We start from the raw sequence: 20,276 nt of genomic DNA on the forward strand, positions 1-20,276 counted from the left end.
GGTTGCAGACACTGAGCGGTTGGTTTGGTGGATGAGTCTAGCAGCTGCATTCATGATAGACTGAAGGGGGGAGGAGCCTGTGTCTGTGACTGAAGGGGGAGGAGCCTGTGACTGAAGGGGGAGGAGCCTGTGACTGTGACTGAAGGGGGGATGGTAGAGATCATTGATCAAGCAGACAAAGCTGACACTGCTGATAAAGCATGCAGTTCGGGAAAGGCGCTGCGTTGTCAGCTCCCTGGATTTCTGCGGGTAGTACAGAAGGAAGCTGTGAACATGTTGGCTCTTTATAATACTTAAAAATCCAATAGAATATCCTTCTAGACTCCATTACCATTGGTGTGGCACCTTTGCTATATAGTGCAGATGCCAGTCCGGTGCTCGGCCGGTCCATTCAGGATGTAAGAACTAGTCGGTCCAATCAGGGAGACAGCAGCTCATTTTATTGAGTCGGGGGAACCTGGTGTCCTTTAATAACAGCGGAACAAGATGAAAGCATTTCTAATCCCGAACACAAGAATGTCATATATTGCAGCTTACCACGCCTTAGTTATGGCGGCTGCATTCGTTTTCATCTTTCACCTGATGATCCTGCCAGTAACACACGACCAGCCCTGGGGTGACAATGCTCACACTGTACTGTACCTAAGGAGGAGCAGCTGTGTCACCCTAGGATAGGAATTGTTTAAGAACCACAGAACACCTGAGGGGGTGTTCTGTAGTTCAAGGAAGTGAGCTAGGCAGAGGTAATGTCATTGTTTGAGATACACTATATTGCCGTTAGTATTGGGACTCCTTTACACGCACATGAACTTTATTGGAATCCCAGTCTTAGTCCGGAGGGTTCAGTATTGGGTTGGCTCCGCCCTTTGCCGCTATAACAGCTCCGCCTCTTCTGGGAAGGCGTCCACAAGGTTTAGGAGTGTGTCTATGGGAATGTTGGACCATTTGTCAGGTCAGGTACTGATGTTGGGGGGGGGATTAATACTTCTGGCAATATAGTGTATCACAGGAAGTCTGGCAGGATCAACAGGCATATAGGGCAGATATATAAAACACCTTCAATGATACATTTAGGAGATGGAAAGGGAGCAGACACGGAGGGATCTTTGGAAGGATTTGCATCCACTTTAGAGATGTTATAAATAATTCAGTTGTGTCGGTTTCCTGAGCCACTTGTGCAGCTTAAAGTGCAGCTGTGATAGGTCCGGACTTCCATTACCTCCGACCTCTTTTGCTTACAGGTTGATGAGACCGGGTTAGAAGTAAGAGACATCGAGCTGGTGATGGCGCAGGCCAACGTTTCCCGAGCGAAGGCGGTGCGGGCGCTCAGGCACAACAACAACGACATCGTAAACGCCATCATGGTAAGGATTCAGCTCGGACTCGTCTGGGCTCTTTGCTTCTGCGCGGTCCCGGCCCATCAACACGCAGGTAGTAAAAGTTGTATCTTCCCAAAACTTCCAGGGCGAGTCTCAATTCTATGTACAGGGCCTCAGCATTTCTTCACAATGATCGATAAAAGAATTGCCAACAAGACTCCCAGGGACTTGGCAAGTTTGGTGGGATTAAATAATTGACCACATGGCATTAGCAATGGCGTCTTAGTGTGGAGGTGGAGCTCCTGGTACCAAATCAATACACATCCATGATTTTGTTATCTGTTGGTCACTAAAGTTGAAGGAACTTGTAAATGGACCAATTCTTGCCAGAATACAGAAAATTGTTATCAATCAATACTTACCATCATTTTCCTTTCCTGGAAGCTCATCATGTCAGCCTACTCATGGTTCCGGCCCCATCCCAAAAGTAGATTGACATGATGAGCTCCAGGAATACAGAAATTTGGGATCAATACTTACCGTAATTTTCCTTTTCTGGAAGCTCATCATGTCAACCTACTCATGGTTCTGGCCCCTTCCCAAAAGTAGGCCAACCTGATGAGCTCCAGGAATACAGAAATTTGGGATCAATACTTACCATAATTTTCCTTTCCTGGAAGCTCTTCATGTCAACCTACTTATGGGTTTGGCCCCTTCCCAAATGTAGATCGACATGAGCTCCAGGAATACAGAAATTTGGCATCAATACTTACAGTAATTTTCCTTTTCTGGAAGCTCATCATGGCGGGGGCCTATATATGGGGCGGGGCCAGACCCATAAGAAGACTGACTTGATGAGCTTCATGAATTTAAAAAAAAATTGATGTGTATTGATCTGGTACCAGGAGGTCCACCTCCACACTTGCATCCCAGTACTGATACCATATGGTAAATTATATAAGTGTGGAGGTGGACCTCCTGGTACCAAATCAATACACATCAATAATTTTTTTCCTGAAGCTCATCAAGTCAGTCTTCTTATGGGTCTGGCCCTGCCCCATATATAGGACAACACCATGATGAGCTTCCAGAAAAAGAAAATTACAGTGAGTATTGATACCAAATTTCTGTATTCCTGGAGCTCATCAGGTCGGCCTACTTTTGGGATGGGGCCAGAACCATGAGTAGGATGACATGATGGAGCTTCCAGGAAAGGAAAATTACGGAAAGTATTGATACCAAATTTCTGTATTCCTGGAGCTCATCATGTCGGCCTACTTATGGTTCTGGCCCCATCCCAAAAGTAGACTGACTGGATGAGCTCCAGGAATACAAAAATTTGGGATCAATACTTACCGTAATTTTCCTTTCCTGGAAGCTCGTCATGTTGGCCTATATATGGGGCGGGACCAGACCCATGAGTAGGTTGACTTGATGAGCTTCCAGGAAAGGAAAATTATGGTAAGTATTGATATCAATTTTCCTTCAACTTTTGTGACCAACAGATAACAGATAATAAACTGCCGAGACAAAAGATGTTGGTGGGGATAGGCTGTGGATGTGACCAACATATGGCCCATTGGATCCCTTACTGTATGAATATTTGGTTGGGTTCGGCATGTTCATATCCAGATTTGGTAATCCCAGTAGAAGCTTAAATCTTTCCCGACCTGTTCACTTCTGGAGGTATCAAGTGTAGCGTGGTGCAGTTGCTTGTTATGAATAATTTGTAGTGAACTGAGAAGTGGGGGGGGGACTTGGAGTGCTAGCTTCTGAGGTTTCTGACTTCCATCTCTCCTTTTGTTCTGTAGGAATTGACTATGTAGCTGCTGGTCAGACTGGAACCTCCCCCGAGACCCTCCGAACCTCTTCCTGCCTCACTCTGTATAGTGCACAGCTGATCATTAACTTGCCCCTCTGTATTAGACTTGCGTATACTCCAACTAGGATGCACCAACTATGCTGCTCAATAAACCGTGCTGATACATCCTCCTCGTGCCGGGACTTTATTTCTGTAGCAGGTATGTGTCGGGGGAGCGCCGGACCCCACAGCGGGCCAAAATCAGGAGGCAGATTCTACATTTAGTTTTTTTTTTTTAGAGATAGATCTCCGTCATCCGGATCCCTGGAGGAGTCTGGAGAGAACTTAAAAGGAGAACTATGAGGGGAGTGAAAATCACTCACCTCATAGTTCTAGCCGACCTGTGACAATGAGACTGTCACAGGTCGGCTCAGTAGATCGGGAGGTGAGAGAACACATACCGGCGTTCGCTCACTTCTCGATCATCTCCCTGCAGAGAGCCGTGACTGTCACTCACGGCTCCCTGCACGCACATGACCTTTAATGACTTCCCAGTCTTAGTCCGTAGGGTTCAGTATTGGGTTTGCTCCGCCCTTTGCCGCTATAACAGCAAACAAAGAAAGAGAGATACAATGTCACAAGTCATTTAATATACACTATATCACCAGAAGTATTGGGGCGCCTTTACACGCTCGTGAACTCGAATGGCCCCACAGTCTTAGTCCGTAGGGGTCAGTATTGGGTTGGCTCCACCCCTTTGCCACTATAACAGCTCCGCCTCTTCTGGGAAGGCGTCCACAAGGACACAGCCCCACCCCCCAAACTTTACACTTGGCACAATGCAGTCAGGCAAGTACCGTTCTCCTGGCAACCGCCAAACCCAGACACACCCATCGGATTGCCAGACAAAGAAGCGTGATTGGTTCCTCCAGAGAACACGCCTCCCCTTCTCTAGAGTCCAGTGGTGGCGCGCTTTACACCGCGGCATCCCACGCTTTGCATTGCACTTGGTGATGTGCGGCTTGGATGCAGCTGCTCGGCCAACATTTATTTACAGATAAAAATAATACATACAAAACAAAGCGTATAGACAGCCCAGTAAACAATGTGTATAAAAGCATTGGATAAAAACTGGAATGGAAAATAAAAAACAAACAAAAACACACACAATCTCCCCCCAGCACACACGCTAATACTCGGCAATCATAACAAAAAACCTTCAATGAAAAAACTCACTTCACTGATCTAAAAAAGGGGAAGAAACTTCAAAACCAACCGGCAAACTTTCTGATTGGACAGTAGGGATCATCCAATAAGGAGCGCCCATTCATCCCTCGGACTCTCCAGAATGTAGAAATGTAAAAATCGGGTCTGTAGAAAATTTCGGCAGGTCGGGCAATCGTGGTAACCTCGTGATGAAATGTAGGAGTCTCCGCATGTTGGGCAGATTTATCGCCGGCCGCCAAACACGGTGAAAAGGACGACGCAGCTAAGGAAGGCAGAGGTGGAGGGCTGGTGCGGGAAGGCCACAACGCAGGTCAACGTAGTAGCCGTAAAGGACATAGGAAGCCCGGGGGACAGGTCAATTCAGACTCCGCCTACAAGTCGTAGATCACTTTTGGGTAGAGCCGGCCGCTAATAAACCACCAAAAAGTTGGGAGGCCTATAGACAAAATGGCACACTACGAGTCCGGAAGGGATGGCTCCATCCTCCAACCACGGCTGAAGGAAGGAAGCATGGTGGACGTCGGTGGACGCGCGAAGTGTTGAATGCCAATGGAGTCTTGAGGGCTTTTGGGGCGAGAACAATACAATAAAAATATATAATAAAACCCCTGGGGGGAGGGTACCAGCGCCACAGAACCCACTTTACTGAAGCGTCTTGAGGAGGGTGGAGCGCTGTAACGAAGTAGGGAACATTGGACGGGTGGGTATCATAGCTCTTCTAGCAGGTAAATGCCGTTGAGAGGGTCACTTTAAAAGGAGAACTATGAGGGGGAGGGGCTTTTCCTCACCTCATAGTTCTAGCCGACCTGTGACAATGAGACTGTCACAGGTCGGCTCAGTAGATCGGGAGGTGAGCGAACACATACCGGCGTTCGCTCACCTCTCGATCCTGTCACGGCTCTCTGCTGTGTTGTGGCATTAATCACTATTAATGCCACAACATACAAAGACATTTTAAAGCATTGTCCGCTTCCAGCCTTGTGGTCACAGTTTGGTGAAGGCCCTTTTCTGATCCACCATGACTGTCCCCTGTGTACTGAGCCTGCTCCATAAAGACATGGGGGAGTGGCTGGATTCCCCCCTCCGATCCTCCAGCGCTGACTGGCGGAACGGACAGGGGCGGGTACAGCTGGTTCTGCCTCTAGATAGGCGGAGCCAGCTGTCACTCACGCAGCTGGGCGGATCCCGGCACAATTGTCGGGATCCGCTGCGGCGTCTCAGTATACTGCGAGCTGTAGCTCCCTATATACCGAGCCTAGGGTGACGGGAGGACGCTAGTTTGTGTCCTCCCATTACCTTGAGGAGAACTATGGGGGAAAGCCCTGACCTCAGAGTTCTCCTTTAAATACTTTTTAGGAAAAGTTCAGCTGCAGGACGAGTTGTTTTATACGGTACCCGGGATCATGTACAGTGGCGGTCTGGGAGTTGTCCATCCTGGGGGGACATCAAGCTGAAAGTTGGGGGTATTATGTACTAATTACTCAAACTTTGTAGCTCAAATCACCAACCAGAAGAGGACAATTTTAGGGCTTCAGCAGAGAACATGTTCCTCCCGAGGCATCCAGTCCATTCCAATATAGACCACAGGCCCATACATAATCCTCTCATATGATTTAACCTTCACTCGGGATACGTGGATGGACCGGTTGGTACGGAGTTCAGGATCCAGTTACTCCAGTTTTGGAGCCACGTGCCCAGCCACCATCTGGGGGGGGTCATTAAAAATTAGTATATAATAAAAAACCTGCATACGCGGAGGTAACTTTCACTGGAACCCGCATGTGAAAGGGAGCAGCAAGTCCGGAGATCCAGGCAGCTTAGGTAACACGCACGTCTTGTGTCTTTCCAGTAGAAGTCAAGCTTGGTACCACCTTCCTATTGGTCAATCTGTCCAAACATCGTATTAAAAGGAGAACTATGAGGTGAGTAAAAATCACTCCTCCTCATAGTTCTAGCCGACCTGTGACAATGAGACTGTCACAGGTCGGCTCAGTAGATCGGGAGGTGAGGGAACACATACCGGCGCTCCCTCACTTCTCAATCATGTCCCTGCACGGCACTCTGCAGGGATTCCCCCCCCCTCCGATCCGCCAGCGCTGACTGGCGGAACGGACGGGGGAGGGGGCGGGTACCGCTGGCTCTGCCTCTGCATAGGCGGAGCCGGCTGTCACTCACGCAGCTGGGTGGATCCTGACAGAGTTGTCGGGATCCATTTCGGCTGCGGCGTCTCAGTATACCGCGAGCTGTAGCCCCCTATATACTGAGCTTTGGGTGACGGGAGGGCGCTAGTTTGCGTTCTCCCGCGACCCTGAGGAGAACTATGGGGAAAAGCCCTGACCCCCCTAGTTCTCCTTTAAAGGGACCAATAGGGAGGCTCTGGTGATGGGAACGGGGCGGAGTGAAGCACGACGACAGAAAACATGGAGATTTTCATGCAACTTCAGCTGCCGAAAGGTTTTGAACCTTTTGAAATGTTTGAACGTCTAAAAGAATTTTCAGAACGATTCAGAAACTAAGGCACAGGAACCAAGTACACCATAAATTCCAATGTAGTGCCCCTCATCCGGGAGGTGCAGCATTTAACAAATGATCAACGCCGATGTGTCACTGACTGCAGTACAAACATGAAGCCTTTACAAGAACAGGTCCCCCCTTCTGGTAGCGCACAGGTACTCTTTATTGATGGACACCGAAGACGTTTTACTTCCAATCCCGTGATAAGACACAGGAGTCATTCAGAATCTTGTGGGCTCGATATACTCGGCCCATCCTTCAGCTTCCTTTGGTCAACAGAAGTACATGTTCTGCTTCCTAGGTCTGCTGGGCCCCCCGGAATGCGTATTTGAATTCCTGGAGAATGCCTGGAGTTCAGGTGTCTCCAGTGGAGATCACTATTAATGCCACAACATACAAAGACATTTTAAAGCATTGTCCGCTTCCAGCCTTGTGGTCACAGTTTGGTGAAGGCCCTTTTCTGATCCACCATGACTGTCCCCTGTGTACTGAGCCTGCTCCATAAAGACATGGTGTGACCAGTAAGTTGTGAAGGAACTTGAGTGGGCTACATAAACCCTACTGAACACCTTCGGGATGAAGTCCAAACTCAGTACTTGGCATAACAGATTGTGTTTTGGCTGAATTGGCAAAATCCCAGCATGACCCGTGTACAAAGCCAGCTCCAAAGAGACACCATTTGACCAGTTTCAAGCCCTGACCTACTGAACACCTTGGGGATGAATTGTAACACAGATTGTGAGCTAGGTCTTCTCCAACATCAGTACCTGACCTCAGAAATGGGCACAAGTATGTGAATCCCCTCCAAAAAGACACTTGTCTGTTCCACCATGACCGTCCCCTGTGTACAAAGCCAGCTCCATAAAAGACATGGTGTGACCAGTTTGGTGTGGGGGAAGTCGAGATGTCCTGCACAGAGCCCTGACCTCAACCTTACTGAACACATATTGTGAGTCAGGTCTTCTCATCCAACATCAGTACCTGACCTCACAAATGGGCATAAGTACGTGGATCCCCCTCTAAAAGGCTCTTTTCTGTTCCGGCATGACGGTCCCCTGTGCACATAGCCAGCTCCATAATGGCATGGCGTGACCAGGGGCATAGGATGAGCCCCTGATGGCAGTCTTCTAGGAGAGTGACTCCATTCAGGGCTTGGGAGCAGCACATTCTATGCGTTTGCCCCTGAGCACAAAGCCAGCTCCATAAAGACATTATCTGATGAGTTTGGGGTGGAGGAACTCGAGTGTCCTGACCTCATCCCTACTGGGCACCTCTGGGATGAACTGGAACACCAACTGTGAGCCAGGTCTTCTCATCCAATATAGTCTGATGAGTTTGGGGTGGAGGAACTCGAGTGTCCTGCACAGAGCCCTGACCTCAACCCTACTGGACACCTTTGGGATGAACTGGAACACAGATTGTGTGCCGGGTCTTCTCATCCAACCTCAGTACCCGACCTCACAAATGGGCACATATACACCACAGACACACTCCAAAATCTTATGGAAAGTCTTCCGAGAAGGGAGGAGGCCGTTATAGCCCCTAAATAAGACCAATCTATACTGACGGCGCTGGTTCTGGAAATGTCCAACAAGCGCAAACCATGTCTGTGGGCATTCAACCGAAAGAACATTTGTGAGGTCATACTAACACATCTACTGCTGATTATGAAGAAATGATCACAGCGAGAGGTGATGGTCCGGGATGTAGAGAACAGGTCATGTGACCAATGGAAAGGCGTTTCCTATGTAAATGGCCCCGCCTCCACAGCTTTGCATTTTCTGCGTTTTGGGATTTTTGTTTTTAAAAGCACGCTCGGAGATCTGGTTCTGCGGGGTCCGGTTAGATCATTCCAGCAATGTGACATTACCGGTCATGTTCCTTCTCTCATTGCCTTTGGACATGTTTGTTATATTTGTTTAGGTGCCTGTACTTCCGCATTATGGGTCTGGACTGTTCTGGGGGGGGGAGGGGTGATTTGATATCCAATTACTCTATCCTGAGCCCTGGTAAGCTTATTCCTGAACAGGAGGTTTTAAGACTCTACTTGGCCCTTTGCCAGCGGGACAACGAGCCGGGGCCCTTTGCAGCGGGACAACGAGCCGGGGCCCTTTGCAGCGGGACAACGAGCCGGGGACCTTTGCAGCGGGACAACGAGCCGGGCCCTTGACAACAGGACAACGAGCCGGGCCCTTGACACCAGAACATAAGACGGGCGATTCATTTAGGGATCAGACAAAAGCTGACGAGCCAATTCAGCTCACACAGTTCTGGTCTTATCATGAAAGGTCCATTTCAAACATCAGGTTGGGCCAAATACCAGCACCCTGACCCTGGGCCCTGACCAAACACAATGGGGCCCCCCTGCATGCATTTAGAGTTGTTACGTTTCAGTTTTGACTGGAGAATTGCCTTCCTTCTAGAACGCAGCGTTCAGTCCTATTCTTGCTCCGGTCCTGTCTGCCTTGTGTATATTTACTAAGAAGCTCGGCAACAACTTCCATGCTCGTTACCCACAACAAATGATAGACGGGAAAACAATGCAGGCCCAGAGCCGAGGGGAGAAAGCAAAGTTCAGGGGTCACCCAGTTCGGTGGTACCATTCCGGCACGGGCCTATCCAGGTAACAGCATACATAAAGTGATTCTTGGAGGACACAACAGAGGGTACCAAATACTGGCTACAAGCGCAAGATCTTTTTCCCCATTGGAGGACACAGGAAGGTCATTAAAACTGTTGGGTTATACTGCTGCCTACAGGAAGATCAGACAATGGCAAATAAAGAAAACTGAAAGCCAACCCAGGATGAGCCCTCCCACTACCCAGCATGCAGAAAAGCAGTACCGCGAGTACGACCATGAATTAGGAGGGGTGGGACCCGAGTCCTATTTTCTTTCTTGTCCATGGAAGGACACAGGACGGTTTTTTTTGACGGGATGTAGAGAACAGGTCATGTTTAGGAAAGAAAGGAAAATAAAGTTTGGTTAGACTTTTCTCTACACATTGGACCTCCTTCCTCCAAGGATGCTAGCAAAAACCTGAGGCATGCTGGGTAGAGGAGGAGGGGTTACCCGGGGCTGGCCAGCATCCGATCCTCCTGTAGACGGCAGTATAACCCGACAGTTAATGACTTCCTGTATGCGTCAATAGATGAAAATGAAACTTTGATACAAAAAACAAGTAAAATACAAATACAGCCGCCCCGTGACCCGCCAATCACACACCCCCGGTAACATTAAACAGAAAACTGCTACGGCCAACTTATTAAAACACCGAAACACCCTCTGGCGGGTCACGCGACCGGCTTTGGCACGCTGGTGGTAAACTGGGAAAAAGACAGGCGAGTGGCATCGGAATCCACCACTTGTAACCGACCGACAGACGTCGGCCAATTCTTGTAAACATGACTTTGTATAAAGCGCGTAACAAAGCGACACGTGAAAGGAACTGCGTCCCGCCGGGGCCCCACGAAGAGCCCAAGACTCCGCTCGTGTAAACCGCGCTACCAGCTACGATGTCCGCCGCCCGCGAGCACAGCGTCCGGATTCAGGCTAGACCGATGCCACGCAACGAATGGCGGACGGATGGTTACATCGGAGCCGCCGCCGCTGCGTGCGGTATAGAAGTGAACACTTTATTGATAAAGGAGAACTAAGAGGCGAGTGAAAATCACTCCTCCTCATAGTTGGAGCCGACCTGTGACAATGAGACTGTCACACGTCGGCTCAAAAGATCGGGAAGTGAGCGAACGCATACTGTCGCTCGCTCACTTCTCGATCCTGTCCCTGCAGAGAGCGGCGACTGTCACTCGCGGCTCCCTGCAGGGATCCTCCCCGCTCTGATCCTCCAGCCCTGACTGGAAGAACGGACGGGGGAGGGGGCGGGTACAGCCTCTAGATAGGCAGAGCCAGCTGTCACTCACGCAGCTGGGCGGATCCAGACAGTATTGTCGGGATCCGTCCCGGCTGCGGCGTCTCAGTATACCGCGAGCAGCAGCTCCCTATATACTGAGCTTAGGGTGACGGGAGGACGCTAGTTTGTGTCCTCCCGTGACCCTTAGGAGAACTATGGGGAAAACACTGACCCCCATAGTTCTCCTTTAACAATGGCGGGGAACCGTTGCTCCCCAGTCAGTGACGAATGAATTGCTTCCAGTAGCTGCGAGCGAGGTCTGGACCCAGAAGGAAGGATTGATAATGACAATGTTGTTGGGAATGTGGATAGTTTTTTGGAATATTTATTATCAATCAAGTGTTCAGTGTTAAGCCCCATTCACACTGAGCGACATGAAAATCGCGCGGCGAGCGATATTGAGCGACGTGTCGCGCGACTTTTTCCTATTGGGCTGTATGCAAATCAGGAGCACTAAAATCGCTCTAAAAAAGGGTCATGTAGGAGCGACAAGCTACCTGCGACGCGCTACAAGCGATATTGAGCGACGAGATGTGAACAGCTCCATTGAAATGGATTGGAGAAGCTACAAAGAGCGATATCGCGCGGAAATATGAGCGATATCGCTGCAAAAATCGCGCGATAAATTGCTCAGTGTGAACGGGGCCTTATACGGCACACGGCCCTCATACAACCATCTGTCAGCCATTCATTTGGTGGCGTTAGTCTTGCCCAGACATAATCGGTTTCCGGGCCGGCCTCCTTGGATTCGGGTGGGAGGAGTTACATTGTTCAGGAGTCTCCAGCAGTTTTTATCATTGGTAGACGGCGCCTTGACTGGGAATGTCTCTCCGCCCCCGAGCCGGGCACCTCCGGCATGGCTGCGGCCTCATGCACATCGAGGACACAACATGCAAACAACAATCGGCGTCGAACGAAACACTTTTTTATTTTGGTATCTCTCCAACATCCTTCCGCCGACCGTCCCGCTCATCTCGGGCCATTCACATTGTGGTAAACGTTGACTTTTTTTATGTCTCAGAAATTACTTTTATGTATATATTAAAAAAAACAAAAACAAAGTCTCGAATGTAACAAAACAAGTTCATGTGCAAACAGGAAGAAAAAAAAAGTGTCACTTCGTTGTACAAATCCGCCTGGGATTCCTTCAAACGCCGCCGAGGATTCGTCAGTGGCGGTGCAGCAGGAAAACGGGTCCGCTACCCTTCACATCCGTATCAAAATATTTCCCAGAATCCCGTACTGGGGGCCAACTCGCACTGTTGAAGAAATGTAAAAGGCCATATGAAGCTTTTGGTTATAGGAGGGGGGGAGGGGCACTGCTGGCAGTTACTACGAGGGTATCGCAAGGTTTTTAGCACCCGGGGTCCTCTCAGGAAGCGGCAGACCCTTGCGGAGGATCTTGGTCCATGCTGCAGCCCAGCGCCTCGATGTCGTTACTGATGTCTGAAATCATGCGGTCCCATTCGTCACCTTCCGAGGGCGCGGACTGGTCGTCCGAGCCTTCCGCCGCGCCGTTGCCGTTGGTGGTGGAGTTCGAGGCGATGCTCGTAGTCCGTCTGTACCTGCCGAAACTGTCGGTGATGATGCCGCGTCCGTCCTTCACGCCGATCGTCTCCAGGAAGTTCTCGAAATGCTGACTGTCCTTCTCGGGGATGAAAGGCCGGAGACCTGAGCGCAGGAAGGAATAAAGACAGGAGTTACAGAAGGGGGATGATAGCGGGGGAAAGTGCGTCATCTCCTCCGGGTCACATTACACAGCTTTTATCAAAAGCGTTTACATTTCAAGCCAGTCACATGACAACAAACCACCAATCAGGTTGTCACAGTTACCTCTATCAGGGTCCAGTGCCGGGTCTCCTCTCCGCACCCGCTGCTTCACATGCGGAATGGGCAACAAGACATTTTTTGGATGGAGATAAGGAGGTGTGCTGGCGACAAACTTTATTACTCTCCGGTGTGCTGGGTCTCCCCCTGAGTGACAACACCGTGGCCAATCAAAACACAGCTCTCCTGATTGTCCCCGCCTTAAATTGAGAAGCAATGCGTGGCTTGGTGTTCGAGCAACACATCCCTAGGCCTATGTCAAGCTCCCTGCTGCAGTAACCTCACCTGTACTCTATGGCTGCCTCCAGTTTTGTGTCCTCCATGCTCCCAGTGCCAGTGTTCAATGTACTGCCCCTATTGTGCCTCAGTGTCTCCAGCGTGCTCCCCGTGGCTCAAAGCACCAGAACATCCAGTGTCATCAAATTACTCCAGTTTGCCTTGTGACTGCAGTGCATTACCCGAAGCACCCTGTGTTATATAGTGACCCCAGTGTGCCTTGTGACCCAGTATCACCTAGTGACCCCAGTGTGCCTTGTGACCCCAGTAAGAGCACCTAGAATCACCGAGTGACCCCAGTGTGCCTTGTGACCCCAGTAAGAGCACCTAGAATCACCGAGTGACCCCAGTGTGCCTTGTGACCCCAGTAAGAGCACCTAGAATCACCGAGTGACCCCAGTGTGCCTTGTGACCCCAGTAAGAGCACCTAGAATCACCGAGTGACCCCAGTGTGCCTTGTGACCCCAGTAAGAGCACCTAGAATCACCGAGTGACCCCAGTGTGCCTTGTGACCCCAGTAAGAGCACCTAGAATCACCGAGTGACCCCAGTGTGCCTTGTGACCCCAGTAAGAGCACCTAGAATCACCGAGTGACCCCAGTGTGCCTTGTGACCCCAGTAAGAGCACCTAGAATCACCGAGTGACCCCAGTGTGCCTTGTGACCCCAGTAAGAGCACCTAGAATCACCGAGTGACCCCAGTGTGCCTTGTGACCCCAGTAAGAGCACCTAGAATCACCGAGTGACCCCAGTGTGCCTTGTGACCCCAGTAAGAGCACCTAGAATCACCGAGTGACCCCAGTGTGCCTTGTGACCCCAGTAAGAGCACCTAGAATCACCGAGTGACCCCAGTGTGCCTTGTGACCCCAGTAAGAGCACCTAGAATCACCGAGTGACCCCAGTGTGCCTTGTGACCCCAGTAAGAGCACCTAGAATCACCGAGTGACCCCAGTGTGCCTTGTGACCCCAGTAAGAGCACCTAGAATCACCGAGTGACCCCAGTGTGCCTTGTGACCCCAGTAAGAGCACCTAGAATCACCGAGTGACCCCAGTGTGCCTTGTGACCCCAGTAAGAGCACCTAGAATCACCGAGTGACCCCAGTGTGCCTTGTGACCCCAGTAAGAGCACCTAGAATCACCGAGTGACCCCAGTGTGCCTTGTGACCCCAGTAAGAGCACCTAGAATCACCGAGTGACCCCAGTGTGCCTTGTGACCCCAGTAAGAGCACCTAGAATCACCGAGTGACCCCAGTGTGCCTTGTGACCCCAGTAAGAGCACCTAGAATCACCGAGTGACCCCAGTGTGCCTTGTGACCCCAGTAAGAGCACCTAGAATCACCGAGTGACCCCAGTGTGCCTTGTGACCCCAGTAAGAGCACCTAGAATCACCGAGTGACCCCAGTGTGCCTTGTGACCCCAGTAAGAGCACCTAGAATCACCGAGTGACCCCAGTGTGCCTTGTGACCCCAGTAAGAGCACCTAGAATCACCGAGTGACCCCAGTGTGCCTTGTGACCCCAGTAAGAGCACCTAGAATCACCGAGTGACCCCAGTGTGCCTTGTGACCCCAGTAAGAGCACCTAGAATCACCGAGTGACCCCAGTGTGCCTTGTGACCCCAGTAAGAGCACCTAGAATCACCGAGTGACCCCAGTGTGCCTTGTGACCCCAGTAAGAGCACCTAGAATCACCGAGTGACCCCAGTGTGCCTTGTGACCCCAGTAAGAGCACCTAGAATCACCGAGTGACCCCAGTGTGCCTTGTGACCCCAGTAAGAGCACCTAGAATCACCGAGTGACCCCAGTGTGCCTTGTGACCCCAGTAAGAGCACCTAGAATCACCGAGTGACCCCAGTGTGCCTTGTGACCCCAGTAAGAGCACCTAGAATCACCGAGTGACCCCAGTGTGCCTTGTGACCCCAGTAAGAGCACCTAGAATCACCGAGTGACCCCAGTGTGCCTTGTGACCCCAGTAAGAGCACCTAGAATCACCGAGTGACCCCAGTGTGCCTTGTGACCCCAGTAAGAGCACCTAGAATCACCGAGTGACCCCAGTGTGCCTTGTGACCCCAGTAAGAGCACCTAGAATCACCGAGTGACCCCAGTGTGCCTTGTGACCCCAGTAAGAGCACCTAGAATCACCGAGTGACCCCAGTGTGCCTTGTGACCCCAGTAAGAGCACCTAGAATCACCGAGTGACCCCAGTGTGCCTTGTGACCCCAGTAAGAGCACCTAGAATCACCGAGTGACCCCAGTGTGCCTTGTGACCCCAGTAAGAGCACCTAGAATCACCGAGTGACCCCAGTGTGCCTTGTGACCCCAGTAAGAGCACCTAGAATCACCGAGTGACCCCAGTGTGCCTTGTGACCCCAGTAAGAGCACCTAGAATCACCGAGTGACCCCAGTGTGCCTTGTGACCCCAGTAAGAGCACCTAGAATCACCGAGTGACCCCAGTGTGCCTTGTGACCCCAGTAAGAGCACCTAGAATCACCGAGTGACCCCAGTGTGCCTTGTGACCCCAGTAAGAGCACCTAGAATCACCGAGTGACCCCAGTGTGCCTTGTGACCCCAGTAAGAGCACCTAGAATCACCGAGTGACCCCAGTGTGCCTTGTGACCCCAGTAAGAGCACCTAGAATCACCGAGTGACCCCAGTGTGCCTTGTGACCCCAGTAAGAGCACCTAGAATCACCGAGTGACCCCAGTGTGCCTTGTGACCCCAGTAAGAGCACCTAGAATCACCGAGTGACCCCAGTGTGCCTTGTGACCCCAGTAAGAGCACCTAGAATCACCGAGTGACCCCAGTGTGCCTTGTGACCCCAGTAAGAGCACCCAGTATCACCTAGTGACCCCAGTGTGCCTTGTGACCCCAATAAGGGCACCCAGTATCACCGAGTGACCCCAGTATCACCTAGTGACCCCAGTGTGCCTTGTGACCACAGTAAGAGCACCCAGTATCACATAGTGACCCCAGTGTGCCTTGTGACCCCAGTAAGAGCACCCAGTATCACCTAGTGACCCCAGTGTGCCTTGTGACCCCAGTAAGAGCACCCAGTATCACCTAGTGACCCCAGTGTGCCTTGTGACTCCAGCAAGCCCCCAAAGCACCCTGCACATTTTCATACAAGGTCCCATTTAAAGCTAAAGTTTAAACTGCTTATATTTTGCCTTCCTTGGTCCCCCCATTACCATACTAATCACATTTGTAAGTAAAACCTTTCCGTTGTCATTACACACCTTATTTTAGACCCAATGATGTCAGCAGAGGAGCTCGTACAACTATACAAGACTGAAGGGAAGGTTGGAGGTCAGATTTAAGGTGTCAAGAAGAAGACGTGCCTACCATAGACCCGGAGTGTTTGAAAACATTTAGGGCCCGTTCACACCAGTTGCAGTGCGTTCCGGGCCGATTCTGGCCAGAACGCACTGCCGCGCATTGTGGCCGGCTCACTTTTTAGTGGGGCAGGAGGGGGCGTGGCGGGCCATTTAAGTGAATAGCCCTATTTTGATCGCACCGGACCGAAGGCATAATGTGCCTTGCGATCCTGTGCGGGCGATCGCATTGCGGCCGGAGGGCGTGGCTACGGTGCCATTCACTTCAATGGCCCGCCACGCCCCCTCCTGCCCCACTAAAAAGTGATGCGCGGCAGTGTGTTCTGGCCAGAATCGGCCCGGAACGCACTGCAACTGGTGTGAACGGGCGCTCGGGACTATATATAAAAGTATTTAATATATGGGAATGACGACTGCTAACGGAAAAGAATTGTGGGAGCACGTGGCACAGCTCAGGGAAGAGAAGACATTGTCTGTGGCCTCTGGTCAATGTTCCATCTGAATAGCACACAGGCCGCAAACAATGGACCTCATCATACAATGGACCTCATCATACAGTGGACCTCATCATACAATGGACCTCATCATACAATGGACCTCATCATACAATGGACCTCATCATACAATGGACCTCATCATACAGTGGACCTCATCATACAGTGGACCTCATCATACAATGGACCGATAAACTACTGGAGGCGCAGAATGAGAAACTGCAACAGGAAAATGATGGGAAAAATTGTTGCAAAAAAAGTCAAAAGTTGCAACAAATGATCTATTATGTCACAGCGAACGCCTGCTGCTTGGCGCATTAAAGGAGAACTATGAGGGGGGGAGGGGGGTGCTTTTCACTCACCTCATAGTTCTAGCCGACCTGTGACAATGAGACTGTCACAGGTCGGCTCAGTAGATCGGAAACACATGCCGGCGTTCGCTCACTTCTTGTTCCTGTCACGGCTCTCTGCCGTGACAGGGGGAGGGGCTGGATTCCCCTCTCGCCACTCCGATCTGCCAGCGCTGACTGGCGGAACGGACAGGGGAGGGGGCGGGTACAGCTGGCTCTGCCTCTAATAGGCGGAGCCAGCTGTCACTCACGCAGCTGGGCGGATCCCGGCACAATTGTCGGGATCCGCTGCGGCGTCTCAGTATACCGCGAGCTGTAGCCCCCTATATACTGAGCTTAGGGTGACGGGAGGACGCTAGTTTGTGTCCTCCCGTTACCCTAAGGAGAACTATGGGGGAAAGCCCTGACCCCAAAGTTCTCCTTTAATACACTTTTTCTGTGCGCCCAAACTATATCCGATCTTTTTCATTACATGTTGCAAAAATTGCAACATTTCTGTGAAACGTGGCCAATAGGGATCTTGCTACTTTTGACACACATATCGCATTCCACAGGAACATTGTTTAGTATTAAAATTGTTGCAATCTGCGCCATTGTAACGTCGGGCCCTCGGTTTGAGTTCCCGCAGGATGCTGGTGCGGGATTGGCAGCCGCGCGACTTCTTACCCAGAAGCAGAAACTTGCGGCTGTCCCCGTACAGTTGGCGGAGGTTGATGCAGAACTCGTGGATGGAGGCTCCGTTCCGGTACTCGTGGAGAAGCATCGCAAACTGTCGGATTTCCTCCGAAGACAACTTGGTCCTCAGCTGGAAAGAGAAATACAGGAATGGAATATATCTCAGATACAAATCTTCCTTCATATCAGACAGACTGGTCTCGTCTCCGCCCCCTCCAGTAATAAAGAACGCTCACTGCTGCTCTCTCCTTGTGCAGGGTGAATGGTCTGATCTCCGCCCCCTCCAGTAATAAAGACCACTCATTTCTGCTCTCTCTCCTTCTGCAGAGTGACTGGTCTCGTCTCCGCCCCCTCCAGTAATAAAGACCGCTCACTGCTGCTCTCTCCTTGTGCAGGGTGACTGGTCTGGTCTCCGCCCCCTCCAGTAATAAAGACCGCTCACTGCTGCTCTCTCTCCTTGTGCAGAGTGACTGGTCTCGTCTCCGCCCCCTCCTGTAATAAAGACCGCTTACTGCTGCTCTCTCCTAGTATAGGGTGACTGGTCTGGTCTCCGCCCCCTCCAGTAATAAAGACTGCTCACTGCTGATCTCTCTCCTTGTATAGGGTGACTGGTCTTGTCTCCGCCCCCTCCTGTAATAAAGACCGCTCACTGCTGCTCTCTCCTTGTATAGGGTGCCTGGTCTTGTCTCCGCCCCCTTCTGTAATCAAGACCACTAATTTCTGCTCTCTCTCCTTCTGCGGGGTGACTGGTCTTGTCTCCGCCCCTTCCAGTAATAAAGACGGCTCACTGCTGCTCTCTCCTTGTGCAGGGTGACTGGTCTTGTCTCCTCCCCCCTCCTGTAATAAAGACCAATCACTGCCAATCTCTCCGTGTGCAGGGAGGCTGGTCTTGTCTCTGCCCCCCTCCAGTAATAAAGACCGGTCACTGCCACTCTCTCTCCTTGTGCAGGGTGACTGGTCTTGCCTCTGCCCCCCTCCTGTAGTTTTCTACCTGCAGCCTGTAGTGGGTGAGGCCTGTTGGGCCCCTCCCACAGTTCTGCTCTCTGCAAAGGCTATGTACAGCACAGTGATGATGCCACGGCTACTTTTATATGGCAACATATGACTTTGCAAAGGTATTTGGTGCACACAATTCCTTTTTTTGGGGGGGGGGGGGAGTTCAGCTATGTCATGAGGAAGATAAGCCCTGCCCATTACCAAGATGGCCGCAGCCACGCAGAGACACAATGCAGAACAAGACACGGTAAGTCTTAACAGGGGCATGATCAGCTGCAGGACCACAGGCAATACTGGTGATGGGTCCTTTGCCCTCTGCTTGCCTTTTTCTTGGCACAATTCCCACATTACAGGTCCTCTTTAAAAAGAAGTTTCCTTTCTCATTCAGCCACAAAACATCCACTATTCCTATAAACTGTCCATGACCGTGACCGCCACGCATAGAGCGTTCTTACAGTCATCATGTAGTCGTGCAGCAGCTCCGACGCCGTAGCGCTCAGTTCGCTCTCGCTGGCCGTCTTGTTATGAGGAGGAGAATTGCCGTCAGCGTCAGGAGAGTCCTGGAAAGAGCTAAAAAACAGATAACATAGTAAGATCGGCGAGATCGGCCAATGTCCAACGCTGCCAGACTAGTGCAAGAGCAACTGCACAGCTAGCGGCAGATCTGTGACACGCAAGGTGTTAGAACTACAAGTGACAGAACAGCTGCAATGCTGATCTGTGACAGTACTGATCAGTCCGCTGCCTCCACTTCACTGTCCAATCAGAGGCTGGAGAAGGGATGAGATCTTTCCTTAAAGGAGAACTATGGGGTCAGGGCTTTCCCCCATAGTTCTCCTTAGGGTAACGGGAGGACACAAACTAGCGTCCTCCCGTCACCCTAAGCTCAGTATATAGGGAGCTACAGCTCGCGGTATACTGAGACGCCGCAGCCGGGACGGATCCCGACATTACTGTCTGGATCCGCCCAGCTGCGTGATTGACAGCCGGCTCTGCCTATCTAGAGGCTGTATCCGCCCCCTCCCCCGTCGGTTCCGTCAGTCAGCGCTGGAGGATCGGACAGCGGAGGGGGTGGGTTTCCTGCAGGGAGCCGTAAAGTGACAGTCACGGTTCTCTGCGGGGAGATGATCGAGAAGTGAGCGAGCGACAGTATGCGTTCTCTCACTTCCCCATCTATTGAGCCGACCTGTGACCGTTTCATTATAACAGGTCACCCTAAGCTCAGTATATAGGGAGCTACAGCTCGCGGTATGCTGAGACGCCGCAGCTGAAACAGCAGAATAAACCAAAAAAATAAAACAGCCCCCGTATATGTATTTTGCTTTATTTCAGGAGTTCATCTAATATTAAAGATCGGACATTCAGCATCTCGCACGTTCAATCATGACTGGTTCTCTTTCAGGTTTTATGGATATCGTTTTTTTGCTGCACCAAAAGCGATGCACTGCAAGTTCCCAGCGCACGAATGTCCTCATACGCAGTTTATTGATGCAAACACTTTGCTGAAAGCATCTGCACCAAAGCCACCCCCCTGCCAAAAACAACCAATATCCTGAT

The 20,276-nt window shown here is 51.0% G+C and overlaps 1 protein-coding gene across 4 annotated transcripts in view; it reads right to left on the bottom strand.

Moving 5' to 3' along the window:
- Nucleotides 1-12,092: 12,092 nt before the first annotated feature.
- The window catches only part of CCM2 (CCM2 scaffolding protein), a 25,552-nt gene continuing 17,368 nt past the window's right edge, over nucleotides 12,093-20,276 (bottom strand). For all 4 annotated transcript variants that reach the window (XM_018574357.1, XM_018574355.1, XM_018574356.1 and 1 more), the window contains 3 exons: nucleotides 19,175-19,289; nucleotides 17,715-17,853; nucleotides 12,093-12,444 (listed from right to left, as the gene is read on the bottom strand). In XM_018574357.1, the coding sequence (XP_018429859.1) occupies nucleotides 12,146-12,444; nucleotides 17,715-17,853; nucleotides 19,175-19,289 (553 nt within the window). In that variant the 3' untranslated portion in view covers nucleotides 12,093-12,145. The remainder of the gene's footprint in view (nucleotides 12,445-17,714; nucleotides 17,854-19,174; nucleotides 19,290-20,276) is intronic.

Source organism: Nanorana parkeri, unplaced genomic scaffold, assembly GCF_000935625.1.
Source record: "Nanorana parkeri isolate BGI_ZX_2015 unplaced genomic scaffold, ASM93562v1 scaffold2897, whole genome shotgun sequence".
NCBI classification, from domain to species: domain Eukaryota; kingdom Metazoa; phylum Chordata; class Amphibia; order Anura; family Dicroglossidae; genus Nanorana; species Nanorana parkeri.